The sequence below is a fragment of the Asparagus officinalis genome, chromosome 5 (assembly GCF_001876935.1).
Source record: "Asparagus officinalis chromosome 5, Aspof.V1, whole genome shotgun sequence".
NCBI lineage: Eukaryota > Viridiplantae > Streptophyta > Magnoliopsida > Asparagales > Asparagaceae > Asparagus > Asparagus officinalis.
The window spans coordinates 128,559,261-128,578,270 of record NC_033798.1 but is presented as its reverse complement, the minus strand read 5'-3'; the positions used below and the strand labels follow the sequence as shown (position 1 = coordinate 128,578,270).

The 19,010-nt window shown below is 34.6% G+C and overlaps 2 protein-coding genes across 2 annotated transcripts in view; one reads left to right on the top strand and one right to left on the bottom strand.

The window, feature by feature from the left end:
* LOC109842599 (coatomer subunit delta-1-like) lies at nucleotides 282-12,970 on the bottom strand. Its single transcript, XM_020411455.1, has 15 exons — nucleotides 12,765-12,970; nucleotides 11,095-11,458; nucleotides 10,460-10,499; nucleotides 9,296-9,519; nucleotides 8,934-8,937; nucleotides 8,127-8,183; nucleotides 6,963-7,186; nucleotides 6,518-6,760; nucleotides 5,051-5,219; nucleotides 3,575-3,833; nucleotides 2,188-2,402; nucleotides 1,943-2,096; nucleotides 1,500-1,562; nucleotides 1,310-1,406; nucleotides 282-615 (listed from the first exon to the last, which is right to left on the bottom strand). The coding sequence occupies exons 1-15, from the start codon at nucleotides 12,968-12,970 to the stop codon at nucleotides 526-528; spliced, it is 2,409 nt and encodes an 802-aa protein (XP_020267044.1). The 3' UTR covers nucleotides 282-525.
* Nucleotides 15,987-19,010, top strand: part of LOC109841288 — a 3,896-nt gene continuing 872 nt past the window's right edge. The window contains exons 1-3 of the mRNA XM_020410212.1: nucleotides 15,987-16,133; nucleotides 16,674-16,891; nucleotides 17,936-18,064. Coding sequence (XP_020265801.1) covers nucleotides 15,998-16,133; nucleotides 16,674-16,891; nucleotides 17,936-18,064 — 483 coding nt within the window. The 5' untranslated portion in view covers nucleotides 15,987-15,997. The remainder of the gene's footprint in view (nucleotides 16,134-16,673; nucleotides 16,892-17,935; nucleotides 18,065-19,010) is intronic.

Below are 19,010 nucleotides of genomic sequence, written 5' to 3'. Positions count from 1 at the left end.
ACCAATATGTATTCGGATATTTTCAGATACGGATACAGATATTTCGCTACAAAACCATATCCGTAATCATATCCTATCGGTAATAGATTTGAGTAAACATATTCGTATCCTAACGGATACGGTTACGGATATTTCCTCGGATACGGTCTCGCACCCCTATTCTTGACTCCCTATTCTCTACTTTCCTCTATACCCTTACCAAATCAGAAAGGATAACGACAAAAGATAACGAAAGAGGTATACTATCACACGATTTAGAAAAATGTACAATCAAGAAAACAGAGTGGTAAAGTCGACGTACTCTGAGATAGAATAATGGATCTCACAACAAGTGTGCAACAAACAGAACATTGAGACTCCGTTAAGCACATAAAAAACTTCCATGTATATCTTCCACTCTTCCAAAACTAAAAGAAACAGCAAGAAACATAATGATCCACATCCTGAACAAAAAAGGAAAACCCTCGTAGCTTAAATCAAATCCACATCCAATGTCAAATGGGTAACCATTTTCCCCTTCTAAACTCAAACCACCTCGTAATTGTCTGCTATCAGCTGTATCCTTTGAGCATACTTTGGAGGAGGACCACCTCTAATCGGTATGACATTTCCAACCTGCAAAAAATTACAAAGCTCGTGTTAAAATACATGGACATCTTCCAAATCGCCATCTCCGCCTCTTTAATCCGCAGTTTTCAAACCAAAAAACAAACATTGAGAAAATCCACAGTCAAAGGAAGACAATGGTGTGTATATTGATGGTTAAAGCAAGCTAAAACAAGAACAATGAGTTACAAACTGCAGCAAAGATATCTTTCAAGGATTATTGATCATATGGAGAAGCTTGCAAATTGCATGTGATGCTTTATATAATTGCATGAAGGGGGACGTTCAAAGAAGTAGGAACTAACAAACAAATCTTTACAGGGGAATAAATAATAAAGTTTACCAAATTTAATGGAATGAACCCTAATAATTATATCTAATAGAATAAACCCAAATGGATGGGAGCTTCATATTAGATCTAATGTGCTTACTTGGAACAGTCAATAGTGGTCCAATCACAAAACACAACATAAAAATATTAGAAGGAAAAATTAACTTTGTGGCTCTCAAAAAAGGTGATTGGAGAGATGGAACAGGATACGTTTTACTGTAAAAAAAAAAGACGGGAGAGGTCCTAATAACTCCTACTAAAGGATATAAAGATGTTAAGAACAACTGCTACTTCACAAGAATTACATTACCAAGGAAATACAGTGAATGCTATATGACAAATGCAATAAAAGCAGATAGTCAAGTGTGCAACCTTTACGTCACTGAAAGTGTTGGCCGCGGTAAACTTGATTGCGATGGGGAAGAATGAAGATGGATCAGCAGGAGGCACGACAAACTCCATGGATCCACTGTCAACAATGACAAGTTGAATGAATCATTTAAAAAATAAATCTCTGAAAGAGCTCCCATTACAGATTTATTCCTAGACATGATTATATTACCTCCGGTTAGTATTATCGACGAGAAGGATTGACCATTCCAATGTCGAATTCCTTGCATCATACCTGAAATTGAGATATCAAAGGGCAGAACCACTGGTGGAAAAACTGATATTATCTAAATATATCTGAATCTAAATGGCCATTGTTCTACCTTACAATCTTGGCCAAAGTAAATAATGTACTGAAGACTTAAGATATTAAACTCCAAACAGGATAAATACATTTTCCTCATCAGTTAGAGAAATGGTGAAGGATTCGTAAAATTCTAAAGTGGTTAAAATATTAATTCTGGCTTTTTCATTCTAAAGCAATCACACAACACATACACACACTCCACTCAACCGGTGGGAGGCATGTCCAGTGCAAAATGGTTATGAAGAAGAAAACAAAGAATCAGAATTCAGAATCTATTTACATTTGCAAAAAGGAAACATCAACTTTACCTCCATTCTCCATCTATCTGCCTTACACTAGGTGGTTCTCGACTTGCAGGAAGAGGTATAGTTATCAAAACATTTTGCAGGTCAAACGTCTCAAAAGCTTCATATTCAATATTAACAAACGTCTCACTTCCAGAAACAGTGGGCCAGCAGTTAACTGCACATAGATACAATCAATCAGTAAGCAGTGCTGAAAATGTTAAAATGAACATTGTTTAAGATAAGATGACTTCAAAATGTAAACCCACCAGTCAATGGCAAAGAGGCCTCATTCATGCCTTGGATTCTCCACTTGATCAAATTAACATCATTTTGACCAGTGGGGAAAGGCCTGTTTGGATCCTTCAGGCCTACTATATGATTGTTGTTGAACAACTCTTTGTTAATGTTAGGATGAGTCTTGAAGCTGAGACCAGGCATCTCTTGGTTTTCGATCTGAAAAATGCACATCATATACAAATTACTCAATAATCCACATATAAATAAAATTTTCGAAACAAAAAGGAAAAATCTTCACAGACGCAACGAAGAGAACAAATCCTTCTACTACAAGAAAGCCTCCACCACAAATTTTTGGAGACAGACAGGAAATCTGAATTGCAAAAATCTACAATTTTTCAGCTGACAACAAACTTTCTTTGTAAGTAATTAGAAGAAAATATGCAGAAATCTACAAGCCTTTCAACTGACAACAAACTTTCTTAGTATGTAAAGTAAACAAAACATACATAGGAACCGACATTATCATGTACCACTAATAAGACTAACTACGACAAGATGATGCAAGGTGGCTACTGAGATTGTTACTGGTTATCCATCATCGCTTATTGATTACAAAGAAAACCCTATTTCTTACTTCATATGAAAATTGAATATTAACACTTAGAATAAATTAAATTACAATAGGATACGAAAGGATAAACACTCCATGAAGTCAAACCTTAAAAAAAACAAAATGCAGCCAAAGTAGCAATTTATGAGAGAAATGCAGTTACAAAGGAAGGCCTTTTTTGTAATAGGTGTTTCTTAAAAACATGGGAACCTTTATGAGAGAAATGCAGTTACAAAGGAAGGCCTTTTTTGTAATAGGTGTTTCTTAAAAACATGGGAACCAACATGTCAGTTAACCTGTCAAATAAGAATGCCTTTTTTGTAATAGGTGTTTCTTAAAAACATGGGAACCAACATGTCAGTTAACCTGTCAAATAAGAACGTATAAATACATTTTCAACAATGGTGCTCCTTGAGAATTAAAAAAGCAAGATCACATAGGTTGCAAACAGGAAAAAGTAATTATCAAAAACCTTCTCAGATATACGACTGATTAGCAAAGAGAGAAAGAATGGACCTAAAATCATGAGTTTCTTTGTAGTTATATTGGTGATGTAAATGCATCTAAGCATCTAAATCAATAAAATAAACAGAAGGTAAAAACATCAAGGAACAAAAACATTCTGATGTTAGATTCTGCAATTCGGAAAATTGAGTATTTTCTTGAAATATTAATCAGTCAAAGGCATTTGTTTAATTTACACTAATGCCAGTTATCCAGGTTGAAGGTATGCTTGATCTTCAGAAGCCACTAAAGTACGACAATGAAAAAGCATATTAATCACACAGGAAGATATATGATACATGTGTGTGTGTGTGTGTGTGTGTGTGTGTACCAAACCATCTCTCCTAACTACAACATTGAGCCTTTCTTCAATAGTTAATGTAATGGGATCTGTCAGTGGAAGAGATGACCTGGACTGCAAAGCAACAGGTGGCACATCCTCAAGAATAACTTCCCCTTCAGCTTTGAGTGAATTCATTAACTGACTCGTCTTTTGTGTCTTGCCAAGCTGCATACCAAGACCTTTAGAGGGAGCTGTCGCAGTTGAAGGTGGACGACCTGGATTTTCAGATAGCTTCTTAGGAAAAACAAGAGAGCAATAATAAAACTTATGATAATTTGAGGTTTTAATAGCTAAAAGATGAGAACAAGTTTTGTGGGTAAGAAGTTATGGTGCTTAAAATATAAATGACATAGAAGCCTAAGTATAATTGTGTATGAAATTATTAAGTGATATATGAATCTCAACTAGTATGATATAAGAATAATGCACAAGTCTGTTACAGAAACATACCAAGTAATTTTGAGTTTTGTCACTTGTTCACAAAGTGCCCACACACACTATGTTCCAATATATCATTCATTTAAGATGATTTTTCAGGTCTATAGAAATGGCAAACATAATATGATATATAGACTTTGAAAAAGAATCAAAATCGAATCTGATTCACTGAAACAAATTTTTATGTCTAGGACTTGATTGGGGTTTTTATACTTAGTTATAAATTAAATTGATTTTACAAGAGAACCCGAATAGAATTGAAACTATACCCAAAAAAAAGTTAAGGATAAGCTGACTCATTGACAAAATCCTTAATGATCCCAAAGCTCAGGGTAAAGGGTTTAGAGAGAGCCAGGCACCCACCAACATGAATTCAGACACACTTCTTTGTTCACTGACGTACAAATCTCCCTTCTCCAGGATGTTGCTCCACGGGTTCAATTAAGCAACACCATGTTGTTGGCTTAACTTCACAACTATTATCTGATGATCCCACTAAACCCATAACATTTTGCAAGTGGTAACAGTGATGTACACACTCATGAATATAAAAAAAACACAGTTTATATTGTCAGTCCTGCATCCAATACCATGTAAATGTAACTCTGAAGAACAATTCACTTTGCAGCAACTCAGGCTGAATCTTGCAAATTAAGATAATATTTCTTCTAGCAAAGAATTTTACTGCCACTTGAAATGGTTTTTCTCTTCCTATGAATTGCACTATTTTGCATAATTTACATTTAATACTATTATTACATAATGAGTTTACATAAGAGAATGTACGTTGAACATACAAGTCATCAGAAAGAAGAGTCATTAAAGTGAATGAAGTACTATAATCCAAAATACAACCAACAATTAAGCTTGTTACATAGACAAAGGAAACAAAATTATCAAGCATGTCACTACATGCAATGATCAAGTCAACAGAATGTTTCCAAGAAATTTAACGATGCTTTTAGGTGATAAACAGAAGTCATAGAGTTGAAACCTTTAGACTTGCTAGAGAATGATTCCACATCTGAGCTTAATCCGAAGCCAGAACCACTTCCAAAACCGCCGCTGTTGCTAGAAATACTCATGTCACTGAAACTACTTTCAATTCTTCTCGGACCTGACATAGCCATAAATCCTCCTTTATCACCTCTGTTCTTCTCAATCTGCGACATTATGAAAAAAAAATCATAAACATAACATCATTCTGCAATGTATTTTTCAAGAGAATGCTAAACGCTATTGAAATAAAAGGGAAATATGCAACAAATACACAACATAGATAACTATTAGAACATATGTAGAGCATTGGATATGACACGATTGTTGAAGACAAAATTAGCATAGATGCATAAGAAGAAAATTTTAGTTAAAATTCAAATCGATTAACCAGCGATATATGCTTCATTGTTGGGGTTTCACATAGTATGTGCATGTCAAACATAAAGGTCTGTGCATAAATGATTAGGCAGTCTCAATTGATCAAGAGGATGCTCTCTAATTATCCACATCTCTTTCTCTAGCTCATCTATGTGACTATATTGTGCTTGCAGAACTATGAATATTAGTGGGTTAGCGATTCACTTGAACAACCTAGATAGCAAATGAAAATATGAGTTATGCAACAAGGAACATGAAATGATGCTGGTGGAGGAAGAAGATGAAACAGCATCTTGTGATGGCCAGGCAGAAATAGATGATAAACCATGGAAACCAATTTAGTTTTTTCTTAGTAGAGAATTTAGTAACCAATATGGCCGAGAATGAGGTGAAAAACATAATTTAATAGTACATCATTTTGATTAGTAAGCCTACGTGAGTTTGAGAACAAGAGTTCTGGTCAGGTGACCTATGGCCAAGAGGAAGACTTGGCATGTAACTGCAAGGCATGATTCTTGGCAACATTAGCTTTAGTGATCACAGATTTAACCTAAGAAAACAAGGTTCAAGTTAAACGCCTGATATCTCATGATTCAATTTCCACGGTATCATTCCATGAAGGCGCACAACCAAGAATAAATTTTAGAAAATAAGTTATAGCTCTTACTTGACGTCAGTGGCATAGAATGGTCATTCTATTATGTATAATAACAAGTGAATCTCATGAATAAAAAAATAATAATAATAACAAGCGAATCTCATGAACAACAAAGTTCAGTTTTTACATCCTGAAAGTCTCGCGAAAAATAGAGTATACGTGAATTCAATTAGTATAGTTGATCAGATATCATAAACCTTTATCCAGAATATTGAGGATGTCCTTGTCCTAAACCGACTGATTCAGAATCATTAATCAGAAAAAAAAATCACTCAATTATTAATTGTGTAAGCAACTAATTTTTTTTATATATTGATCTGGCTAGATGATCAGTATTAATATTCTCAAACCACAGTTTCAACCTAATGCGAGTTGAAAAGATTAGAAAATTACATAGGAATATTACATATTCATGGAAATACAAACCTTGCTTTTGTCAATCTCACTAGCCTTCCGCTTCATGACATCTTTAGTTTCATCTATCTTGCTCTGCATGAGCAGTTTATGCAACCTTTCCTCATGACTTTCCATTTCACAGTACTGCTTAACTTGCGCAACTGTCACATTTTCTTTATGCCCAAGAGAAATAGCTTCATCAAAGGCAAAAATCAGCTCAAAAGCCATCTTGCAAACACCTTCTTCATCTAAACTGGGTGCATATTCAGGTACCTAAAAAGATTAAAGGATGATTCAATATTAACCTTCACATGTAACATGGAGAAATCCAACTATATTTTTTGATAAAAAAGGAACATTAAACTCTATTCAATACCATAGTGAGAAATTCTATATATGGTACTATCTCACTTCGCTTGCATACTTTTTACTAGTCTTAAAATTTAAAACTCAGTGTAAGGCAAAAGAAGTATACCAGTTTGGATAGCAGTCTCAGTGTATCCAGGTCTTCAAGAATGTTACTTTGTTTGTTGGTCACAAGCAGCAGATAAAGTAGTTCAATTGGTTGGTAAACATAGCGAACGTTCTCAGTCTCTACATAAGTGTGTTGCTTTCCAGTTCCCACTAACTTGGGAAATGCTGCAAGCAGTCCTTCTATCCTTATTCTGGACATATCAACAAACTGTCTCGAAACAAGTGCTGCAGTTCAGCCAAAATGAAATGCGAGTTCAGTTGAATCATTTTCTAATAATCAACAGGTAAAATTGGGTAAATGAGATTTGACGATGGCCCCAGGATTAAACTGACACAATAGACACCCAATCCCATTCTTATGTTATGCTAGCAGATTTGCAATATGATTAAGCAATGCGTGTAATGTAGAAAAGAAATCTCCATAGCAGCAAGAGTTACAAACTTAGTTAGGTAGCTCAATTTTTTTTTCAGAGAACAAATTGATCTTAATTTTTAGCAGTTACAGATGAGAGAATATTGAACAAAGTTTCAAGACAATAAAGATTTGTGCATGATATAGTGAATGTTTTTTGTACTTAAAATGTTGGGAAAGAAATGTAGATGTAGGAGATTAAAGAGAATAATGTGTCAAAAAGATCATTTGATGAAAAATAAGTGTACTTTATTAGCTTTATAAACTCACAAGAATTCCTCCTAAAGACATGGGTAACTGAGAAAAACCAAATTGGTGCTACAGGAGGTCCTAGGTTGAAGATCGGGTTAGAACGCAGACTAAAAAAGTACTCAAAAGGATGCCTACACCATAGAAATAGAAGGAAAATGTAACAAAAAAATGAAGATTCGGTGCATGCCAACAAATTTGCAATATTGACGAGGATAGGAAATCGCAACAACAGAATATGGTGGTTTCAATTTCTGGCCTACTATATAAAAAGGAAACGAATAGATATTTATAGGATTCCACTTTTTACTTGGAATAAGCACATATTGATTAAAATCCTTAAATTTTAAAAGTCATAAATGTCCTTTTCAATGGTACAGTGTGTCTTTGCCACGTACAGAAGTGAAATTTTTCATTATATAACTCATAAACTAACACATTAACAAGTATAAGAAAATAAGAGAAAGCATGTAACTTCCATTAAGAGACAGACAGAAAACCCACCTTTGCCAGTCTTGCTAATGATAGAAGCTGCAAGGACCACCTGCACATAGAGAAATTCTCAGATTTTGGCCGTTTTTAAACGTTTTCAAACTTTAAAAACTTGTCTTTTCAAGGGGTATATATAGGTTATTTGTTCAGAAAAATTGGAGAAATATACATACCCATAAGCTTTGATTCTTGAGCAATTTCCTAAGTGAAAAACATTCTGATTTTCTGAAAAAGAAGAGTTTCTGAAATTGCCTATATACTTTCATCAAAAACAAATCAATTAGGCAATTTTACAAAGATTAAAAGAATCCTAAGCCACTGCTGCACATTATTACACATTCAAGGCTTATAGGATCATTGTGTTCTTCTTCAACAAGTTTTCTCTCGGTTGTGAGAGGGTTAGTCTCTTGGGTTAGAGATTGGTGTTCAAATTGACAAGGAGTTTGTCAATTGGTGTTGCAATTTGCAGGAACTTGCAAATTGGTCAGGTTTGCATTTGATTTTGTAAGTTTATTCAAAATCATAGTGAAAACTCTCAAGCGGGATTTGCTTGGGGACTGGATGTACACCAGTTTGGTGGAACCAGTATAAAATCCTTGTGTTTGTGTTTGCAAATTTCTGAGATTGCCATTTTTTTCTTTGCAATTTATTATCTACTTTGCAATAATTTTAAAAGAACACTATTCACCCCCCCTCTAGTGTTCAAGTGTATCTATTTCAGATCCTACACTTTCTTCCTAGTTCCTGCTGCTGAAAGAGTTCTGCAACAAGAAGTTAAGTTGCAGAAAAGTGTTTTCAGTAAAATGACTCGCAGAATACCTGCCTGCAAATCATTTTGCAAATCTTACTGTAACATCTGCTGCTACTGTTTTGATTTGGGCATCCTATGTCATAATCAACATTAGTCTTTGGGTTGACTTCTAAACAAATGAAAGGAAAATTTTTCCTTCTCTTGCAGTTCCAAACAAGCAACTAGCAGAAGTATATAGAACACTACACATATATACACATGTTTATAAAATTTAAAAAGAGTTTAGCAGTTACTAAAAACTTCTTTTGAGAAATTATCATTGTGATACAACAACAAAATGCAAGGAGAAATTACAATATCATGAATGCATGGAATAGTGCTCGAGCTATAATTAAAATTTAAAACTCAGTGTAAGGCAAAAGAAGTATACCAGTTTGGATAGCAGTCTCAGTGTATCCAGGTCTTCAAGAATGTTACTTTGTTTGTTGGTCACAAGCAGCAGATAAAGTAGTTCAATTGGTTGGTAAACATAGCGAACGTTCTCAGTCTCTACATAAGTGTGTTGCTTTCCAGTTCCCACTAACTTGGGAAATGCTGCAAGCAGTCCTTCTATCCTTATTCTGGACATATCAACAAACTGTCTCGAAACAAGTGCTGCAGTTCAGCCAAAATGAAATGCGAGTTCAGTTGAATCATTTTCTAATAATCAACAGGTAAAATTGGGTAAATGAGATTTGACGATGGCCCCAGGATTAAACTGACACAATAGACACCCAATCCCATTCTTATGTTATGCTAGCAGATTTGCAATATGATTAAGCAATGCGTGTAATGTAGAAAAGAAATCTCCATAGCAGCAAGAGTTACAAACTTAGTTAGGTAGCTCAATTTTTTTTTCAGAGAACAAATTGATCTTAATTTTTAGCAGTTACAGATGAGAGAATATTGAACAAAGTTTCAAGACAATAAAGATTTGTGCATGATATAGTGAATGTTTTTTGTACTTAAAATGTTGGGAAAGAAATGTAGATGTAGGAGATTAAAGAGAATAATGTGTCAAAAAGATCATTTGATGAAAAATAAGTGTACTTTATTAGCTTTATAAACTCACAAGAATTCCTCCTAAAGACATGGGTAACTGAGAAAAACCAAATTGGTGCTACAGGAGGTCCTAGGTTGAAGATCGGGTTAGAACGCAGACTAAAAAAGTACTCAAAAGGATGCCTACACCATAGAAATAGAAGGAAAATGTAACAAAAAAATGAAGATTCGGTGCATGCCAACAAATTTGCAATATTGACGAGGATAGGAAATCGCAACAACAGAATATGGTGGTTTCAATTTCTGGCCTACTATATAAAAAGGAAACGAATAGATATTTATAGGATTCCACTTTTTACTTGGAATAAGCACATATTGATTAAAATCCTTAAATTTTAAAAGTCATAAATGTCCTTTTCAATGGTACAGTGTGTCTTTGCCACGTACAGAAGTGAAATTTTTCATTATATAACTCATAAACTAACACATTAACAAGTATAAGAAAATAAGAGAAAGCATGTAACTTCCATTAAGAGACAGACAGAAAACCCACCTTTGCCAGTCTTGCTAATGATAGAAGCTGCAAGGACCACCTGCACATAGAGAAATTCTCAGAAATAAGAAAAAATTCTTTTTCTCAAACTTGAAACAATAATTTACATTGTATGAAAGCTGAATGGGTTTTTAGTTTTTCTTCCGCATTTGCCATCCACTTTTCAATTTATTTTCATTTTTAGCATCTGAAATTTGCTTTTGGACCAAGGGTATTTTAGGGGGCCAATGCCAAATTTCATCATTTACTGCCCATGCCTGATGCCAAACAGGGCATGGGGTCTACTAGAATCAGCGATCTAAATCGAATAACGCACCGTTTCGCCAAAATTCATGATCTTTCGGCAGGAAATTAAATTCAAAACGATTAATGTGACACAGATTGATTTAACAAGATTCGCATCAATAGTTATAAATAATTTCAATTCTCAATCAATTTAATCGCAATATTCGTTATCGGGCACAAGCTCTAAAATCAATATCAAAATTGCAACAATCGCACGTTCATCAGTTACTCTCAACTCACGAGTAAGAGCTAAGCGGCGAATATACGATAAGAATTTAGAGATCTGTATTACTCATGCAATTAACTAATAAATGAAATTAACGGAAAAAAACATAGAGAGAAACTGATACCATCGTCGGGCTGAAAATCAGATCCAACTGAGTTCGGAATCGGGTCCGATCAAAACAAACCAGATCCGAAGACAAATCAGATCCGAATTTTGCCTTTCCCTGCGTTGTCTTCGAACTGAGGGAAAAGGAGGACGGCGGCGGACTTCGGTGGCTGAGGGAGGGCGGTAGCTGTTCGGATGCAGCGAACTCGAATCGGCGACGAGTGCGGGAGAGATCTGACGACGACGACGAATCTGTGGTGCTGTTCGCCGGGGAAGACGGTTCTGTGGTGGAGGGAGGTGAGGGGTGTTCGGAGCTTGAGGAGGCAACGGAGGACGGTGGCTTGGGGCTGACGGGAATTGAAGAGAAAGGCAAGAGAGAGTGGCTATTATATTATTTTTAAATTAACATTTGTTAACAATAAATTATTTTATTTATAATAATGTTAATATTCCTATTGTCAATACGTTAGGATTTATTAATAGTAATTTAATAGTATATTAATAATTTATGATATAAATAAATATTATTATATTAAGAATATATTATTTTTACATTAACATTTGTTAGCAATAAATTATTCTATTTATTACATAATATATTGATATTTTATATTTTTTTACATTTACTATACAACATATTATTATAATATCCTTATTATATTGTTATTTTATTTTTTATTTTATAATTATTACTTTATTACAGTTTATTTAACTTTTTTATTTTTTATTAGCTTATTTATATTTTTTTATTACTTATTGTTATATAATACATTGTTAACATATTAAATACTAGTATTTAATATGTTATTATATTGTTATATACGATATTTTATTTATTATATTTTTAAATAAATATTATTAATATATTAGATTAACTATAATATAGTATAGTATAGTATAATAAGAATGATGATAATAACTCTATATTAATTATATTTAATATATTATGTTAAATATTATATTAACACTTTCTCAAACTCAAAACCAAAACACCAAACTTAAAAACACATTTTAGGTGTTTTGAAATAAGTGTTGTGTTTTTGGTTTATGTGTTTTGAAATAAGTGTTGTGTTTTTTGTTTAAAAATGATTTAGTTCAAAAAACACTATGGTTTCCGAACGCATGATGTTTTGTTTTTGGCAAAAACATCATGGAAACAAGTAAAACACAATGGTATCCAAACGGATGGTTTTTTTCGTTTTTTGGGGATTGGGATTGAGTGTTGAATGATGATGTTAAGAATTTGGAGGACAGCTCATCCCCTTAAGTTACTAGATTCAACGGGAAAAAAGACGGTTTGAATTTGTTTGTTGGGCTACTACATGGGCCTTCTCAGAAATGGGATTTTCGGATTTTTTTTTCACTATTTTGTTGATTGTTCAAACAGACAAATTTTTTTAAAAAAAAACTTTTTTCAATTTTATATAGCAAATCCGACAACTTCTCAAAATAATCTGTAAAACCGACCATTTTCTTCGGAAAATGGTCTGTTTTGCAGCCGTGTAGTTTTTCAAATGCCAGAAATGCACNGCAATTCCCCCATCCTCCATCTTTCATCATGGACCCCACACCCGCCCCCTCGGGCCTCACCGGGTCTCGCTATCCATCACAACCCCGCTGAAGATCGCCCTTAACGGCGCAAACCACCACCGACGCCGGCACGTTCGTCCTCTTCGAAACTCTAACCACCTTCTCCAGTCCCTACCTCGATCCGGCAGCGGGGCAAGTGTGCAACCCTCCACATTGAAGACCTCGGCTATCTTGATGTTCATCTCCTTGGCCGACACATCGAGATCCTTCGTCAGCAGTTTCATCGAGACGGATGTCTGGATGACGCTAAGGCCGAGGATGCTGAGGGATCGGAAGTTCTCATGGGAGTAGGATGAGTGAGTCATCGCTCGACGGAGGAGATCGACGGATTGGAACTCGTAGCTGCGGTCAAAAGAAGGGGGGAAGATCAGATTTTTTTTCCAATAAAAATATGATTTTGAATGGAGCGAGAGTTAAAAACGGAGATTAGGGTGTAAAAGAATCAAATGCACGCTGGTCCCGTGCATTTTAATTGCTGGCACGGCTGCAAAACCGACTCTTTTCCGAAGAAATAGGTTGTTTTTGCAACTTATTTTGAGAAGTGGTTGGTTTTGCTATATAAAATTAAAAAAATGGTACTTTTAAAAATTTGTCCTTGTTAAAACTGATTCGAAAGCAAACCGGTTTACTTCAGTTTATTTTTTGGACCCTAAATTGACTAAATTGTGAACCGGGGAGAATTGGTTCATGACTAAACTGGTTCTTTTCGAAACTAGTTTAAGGAACAAGTGTGGCTCAATTTTAGCGAGTTGCCAAACACACATCCAGATTAAGTTGTTGCTTGTAGAAGAAACCTAATTGATTCCTTTACCTATCATGTTATTTCCATCACCAAATCAACTATGCGGTTGTTTTTATATTTGCGTATTCCACCGCATTGATGATAGTATAGCTTGTTACAGAGGATTTGGACTCGCTAGGGAGTGAGATAAGATATTGAGAATAGATTGGAGAATCGATTTAAATTCTTCAAGTTTTAATATTTTTCTCAACTTTATGTTTACATATGACAATCTTGACCAGAGTTGCACAAAGAAAGTAAAAGATATCTGAATCATAGAAAAAAAAAATTATGATTCTTTAATTGCACAGTTTATGTCTCTGAAAAGTTCCAGTAAAACCTTATTATGTTAGCTTAATTAAATTGCTTCTGCAGTTGAAAACCTTATTATATAATTAGCTTAGTTAAATTGCTTCTGCAGTTGAAATTAAAATAACCTTCTAAAAACTCCAAGTACTATCTGGAAATTACTTAATTAAACTTTGTTTGTAGGCTTATGATAGGATTAATGTTAAAATCATAGTTCAAATTCTAAAATTTTCGTTACTTAATTCTAAATTTAGCGCCTACATTATTAACGTCATCTTTACCGTAAAAGTTATCTTTTATTTGCTAGCTCGTTGACAATAATTAAGAAATAATCAGCTATGATTTATCACTGGATAAAATATTTCATATCTATATACTATTACTAAAAGTTATTACCCTTCAATTCGCCACTTGGCAAAAATGCCACTTGGCAAAAATGGCTCATACCATTTTAAACAACACTTGGCAAACATATCAATTGCTATCTTCTTACAAGTGCCACTTGTCAAGTTTCTACAAAAGTTCTCCATATTAAATTTGAAATAAAAAATAAAAAGTTCTCCTTGAGATTTAAACTAACTCTCCCTGCCTTTTCAATTTTCCAAACAAGATGCTTCGTAAACTGTTTGAACGCTTCGTAAACTGTTTGAACTGTTTGTATTCTTTTGCTACATCAATTTTTGTATATTAAACAAATCCGTGCATCGCACGGGCCTGAAACTAGTTTATTCTAACAAGCCCAAATGTATAACAACCTTTTATGTAAAATTCTGACAACAATTTAGCCTAAAAGGGCAAATTAGGGAAAATTTGTGTCTAGACCCTAAAATAAGAATCACAATGTGACTTAGCCCATTGACTTAAGTCAAATGCGTCCAAACCTTTTTTTTAAGCTTTTCTTTCTTTCACCCTTTTTCTTTATCTTGTTCTAAATTATTCTTATCATATATTCATGTTTTCCTTCATTTCCCACGTTTAGCATTTTTCCTACCTCCTTAATTTATCCTCCCTTTTCTCTTCTTTCTTCCACTTCATCATTTTTCCTCTCGATCTCCTCCATCTTAATCGCATCGCCGTCCCTCTTTCTCTGTCTCTTCTTCCTTTTCCACTCATTCACTTTTTCCTTTTTCTCTCTTCAATCTCATCTCTCTACTTTAATTTCCTCCTCTTAATTTGCTCTCCAAACCTTGCTGCCTCCTCCTCTTTGATGGTTGATGATAAGCTTACATAATAGATGTTAGCTTTTAACCTATCAGTTGCTGAACCAAGCTGCATATATAATAGTTGTAGAAAACAGATGTTAGCTACAAGGACTAGAGGCCAGTTCATATAATAAACACCAATCTGTTAATCTTGACATCTAATTCATATAGTTAACATATGTCTATTAAATTTAACACTTAAGTCATATAGTTAACATCGATACGTTAAACTCAATAACTAAGTCACGGAATTAATATCTATTTGTTGAATCTATATGTTAACTTTAACTGTAAGTGTAAACTTCGATGTAACTTTAGGAGATAGTAGTTTTAGCCCAAAGGAGGTAGTCTTTGAGTGATGTGACAATGGTTGTGGGAGGAGGATAGATGGTTGCAAAGAGTTAAAATAATAAAAGAGAGAGCATAGCGGCAAAAAATTATTGAGAAATGGTGAGAAGAAAGACAAAGATGATGGAATGGGAGAGACGGTGGGAAAGAGAGAATGGTTAAGGATGAGAGGGAAGAAAACTACTCATGGATTCATGAGGGGGAAAAACATAAAAGGCTAAGGATGCGTAGTTTGATCAGCATTTAAAAAAAGAAAGTTTTTTCCGGGGTGTCAGGTAAAAAGTGTCCCTTTCACATAAAATTTACAATCAAAGGACTTGAGCATGTTGGCCAAAAGTGAATTTGTTTGGTCACATGAGATTTCTTACTTTGGGGGCTAGGCACAATTTTTCCTAAAAATGATCGCTAAAATAATTGTAGGGGTAAAATAAAATTTGTGATGATTTGAAACGTATCTTTGAAAAATGCCTACGCTTTGAGAGCAGAAGTAAGCCCAGTCAACATAAGCCCAAAAATGGGCCCAGAAAGGCCCCAGCCCAACATAGAATAAACTGATCAATGACGATTAAGAAATATGTGGCTCTCATCGTGCCAACGAAAAGCCCAAATCTGCACTGAACCCACAAACACCCAATCATGAGCCCATCATCGGCACCCTCAAATGGCCGCCGCCTCGCTGAGTGCTACAGAGCATGGGAAACGGACGCGTTGTGCTCGTGGGGAGGGGGCAGCCGGTTCCCTCCGATTTCTATGGGCCCATCTTGGTTTGCACTCGGAATGATGATCTTGAGGCGGTGCTTGAGTCCACTCCTGCTTCCCGATGGAACGGTAATTGCCCTAGTTTATTTGTGTTTTTTTTTTTTTTTGCTTAAAGCTTAGATTTTTGTTTGTCTTGAGATAAAAAGATTTGATTTTGTTGAGTTTTTTTGGTAGAAATTGTGCTGTTCTGGTGTTAATTGTAGCAATGCCATAGCCCGTATTCTAGCCTCTTCAAGAAAAATGTAGCCTTGTTTTTATTACTGGCCTCCATTGTATTTAATGTTTGTATAGCCTTCATGCTATTTGAACGAGGATTGTAATTCAATTAAAACCTACCATTTAAATTGAGTTTTGTCTGTGCCTTTCTCTTACATGAGCTGTTTCCCTTTGAGGAAGAAAAACCGTAGGTTCCTTTTGTAGTTTATCCTTTTATTCGATTGCAAGTTGCCGTGGCTGATATCAGTGTATTGATGCTTAACATGGTATCTAATTAAAACATCTTAAAACTTTTTATATTTGTCTTTTCTTTTTTTCTTTTTTTTAACATAGAGTATTGTCATTGTTTTTTCAAAATTTTCAGAAATGTCTGAAATCTCAATTTTATTGCAGATCTTGTATTTTTCCAGAACGGAATGCTTGATCCATGGCTTCAAAGCAAAGGGCTAAATGATGCCAACCAAGTTCTGGCTTATTTTGCTATATCAAAACTTGGAGAACCTCCTATTGATGGGAAAACCGATACTGATCCTGAAGGGCTGACCGCTGCCTTCGGCAAATGGGCGTCGGCGGTGGCTGCCCGGTTACATAGTGGAGGCCTCTCCTGCAAGGTATACTTCTGTGCGATTACATATGGTTCTACAGTTGTTTATATGTTTTGATTCAAATATTTCTCAAAATATACAATGAGGTGCAAGTTCTTCTGGCTGTAGGAACTAATAACATCGGAATGATTTTAATAAACTTTTGTTTGAAATTTATCATCCTTGTGGTATATGTTTGGAGATTAAGTTTAGCAATCTTCTTCTGCAACTTCTCTCAGATGTGAAATAAATTATATTCGTGCGACAGAATTTGGGTTGAAATTTGTTAATTTTAGTTTATTTCTTCACCCACCATATATTAATCTACAATTGTCAGTAATTTGGGTTGAAATTTGTTAATTTTAGTTTATTTCTTCACCCACCATATATTAATCTACAATTGTCAGTAACTCATACTATTGTGATTATGAGATATTTTATTTCTTCACCCACCATATATTAATCTACAATTGTCAGTAACTCATACTATTGTGATTATGAGATATAATATAAGGTTTCATGATTCCTACACAACGGTTTGAGTGTCTTAAGTTAAAATGATCTCTTGACACAATTATGCACAGATGTCATCTGTATACCATCACAACATTTTGGTGAGCGCTTATGCGTTTTAAAATTGACTTTCTTTAAGCAAAATTTCATATTGCTTCTAAAGACAGGATAAAGGAAATGCCGCTATGTGATTTATTATTGTATTTATTCAGTTCCAGTATCAGTATTGCAATTTATTCAGTTCCAGTCACAGGCTCATATCATCATATGGAGTGCTTGCATTCTAATTCTTGCCATTCTCTCAAAGAGGTTACTATTGTTATATGGCTTAGACATTATGAGTTGAGTTTTCAGTGCATCTAACGAGAAACAAAGAGCAACCGACTGATACTTAATTGAATCAAACATCTTTATGACAAGTATTCAAGTAGTTTCAATTGGATTTACAAGTCAATGACTTTTAACTTTGAGAAACAGTTAGTTTCCCATTACGAGCAACCAAAAGAGTCCTAATGGAGTTTGATGCTAGTTTCCATGTTTGATTGTGAAAGTGTACAGGTTCTTGAAAAGGAAGCTTTCCAGAAGCAGATGTTAGAGAAACTGATTTGGATTTCAGCATTCATGCTTGTTGGAGCTCGCCATCCAGGAGCTACGGTTGGTGTTGTGGAAAAGGATTACCGCTTCGAGGCAAGTCTCTTCGTGATTACAGAGTTAAATTCAATATGCTACTTTTTTATATTGTTTGCTGGTTCTATGTTTACACATGCAAATATACAGTGTCTTCTCCTATTTTAATATTTGGTGAGCATTTTAAAATAGGAACAGTTACTTTTTGTTGCCTCCTGATTATGTTTTAGAAATTCCACATTAGTGAGTTAATGGTTATTAATTTACAATCTTGTGCCTCAAAATTTGCAGTCCATAACTGCAGCATATTTAATATCGTTCACATGGAGATCCATTGTTGAAAGATGGTACAAAGATTTATTTGCTCAAGATTCCTTAGAAGCAGTGAGGTGTTCTAAGGGAGTTGAAGTGGGTAGGAGAATGGAAAACATCTATACCATAATAAAGCCAGATAATATACGAGAAATCTAATAATTATTTCAAAACATGCTCTTATCAAGGTAATTTATGTCAAAATGAAATGGCAGCTTTCGAGCATGCAAGTCGCTCAAAATTATTAGAGAAATACATGTTTTTTGGGGCATGAAACTATTCAAGATCTGGTAACCAATCAGCTGAAAAGTTGAATATGAGAAGGCATGGAAAGTATGTCTTCAATCAAGATAAAACATTATACTTGGCAAGGGCGGAGCCAAGGTCCTCTAATCTCCAGTATTTTGAAATTAGTCTCTCACTCATTGAAATTGCTATTAGATCCTTCAAATCATTAAATTATATAAAAATTAGTCCTCTAAATCATTGGCATTGGTATTAGGTTCCCAAATTCTCATGAGTTGTACCAAATTAATCATAATAATATCGGGGGACCTATTAGCATTTCAATGATTTACGGGACGACCTTTGAAATAATGTAAGAATTTAGGGATCTAATAGCAATTTTAATAATTTGAGGGACCAACTTCAAAAATAAGGATTTAAGTGCTGATATCGAAAGAACTTGTCTTAA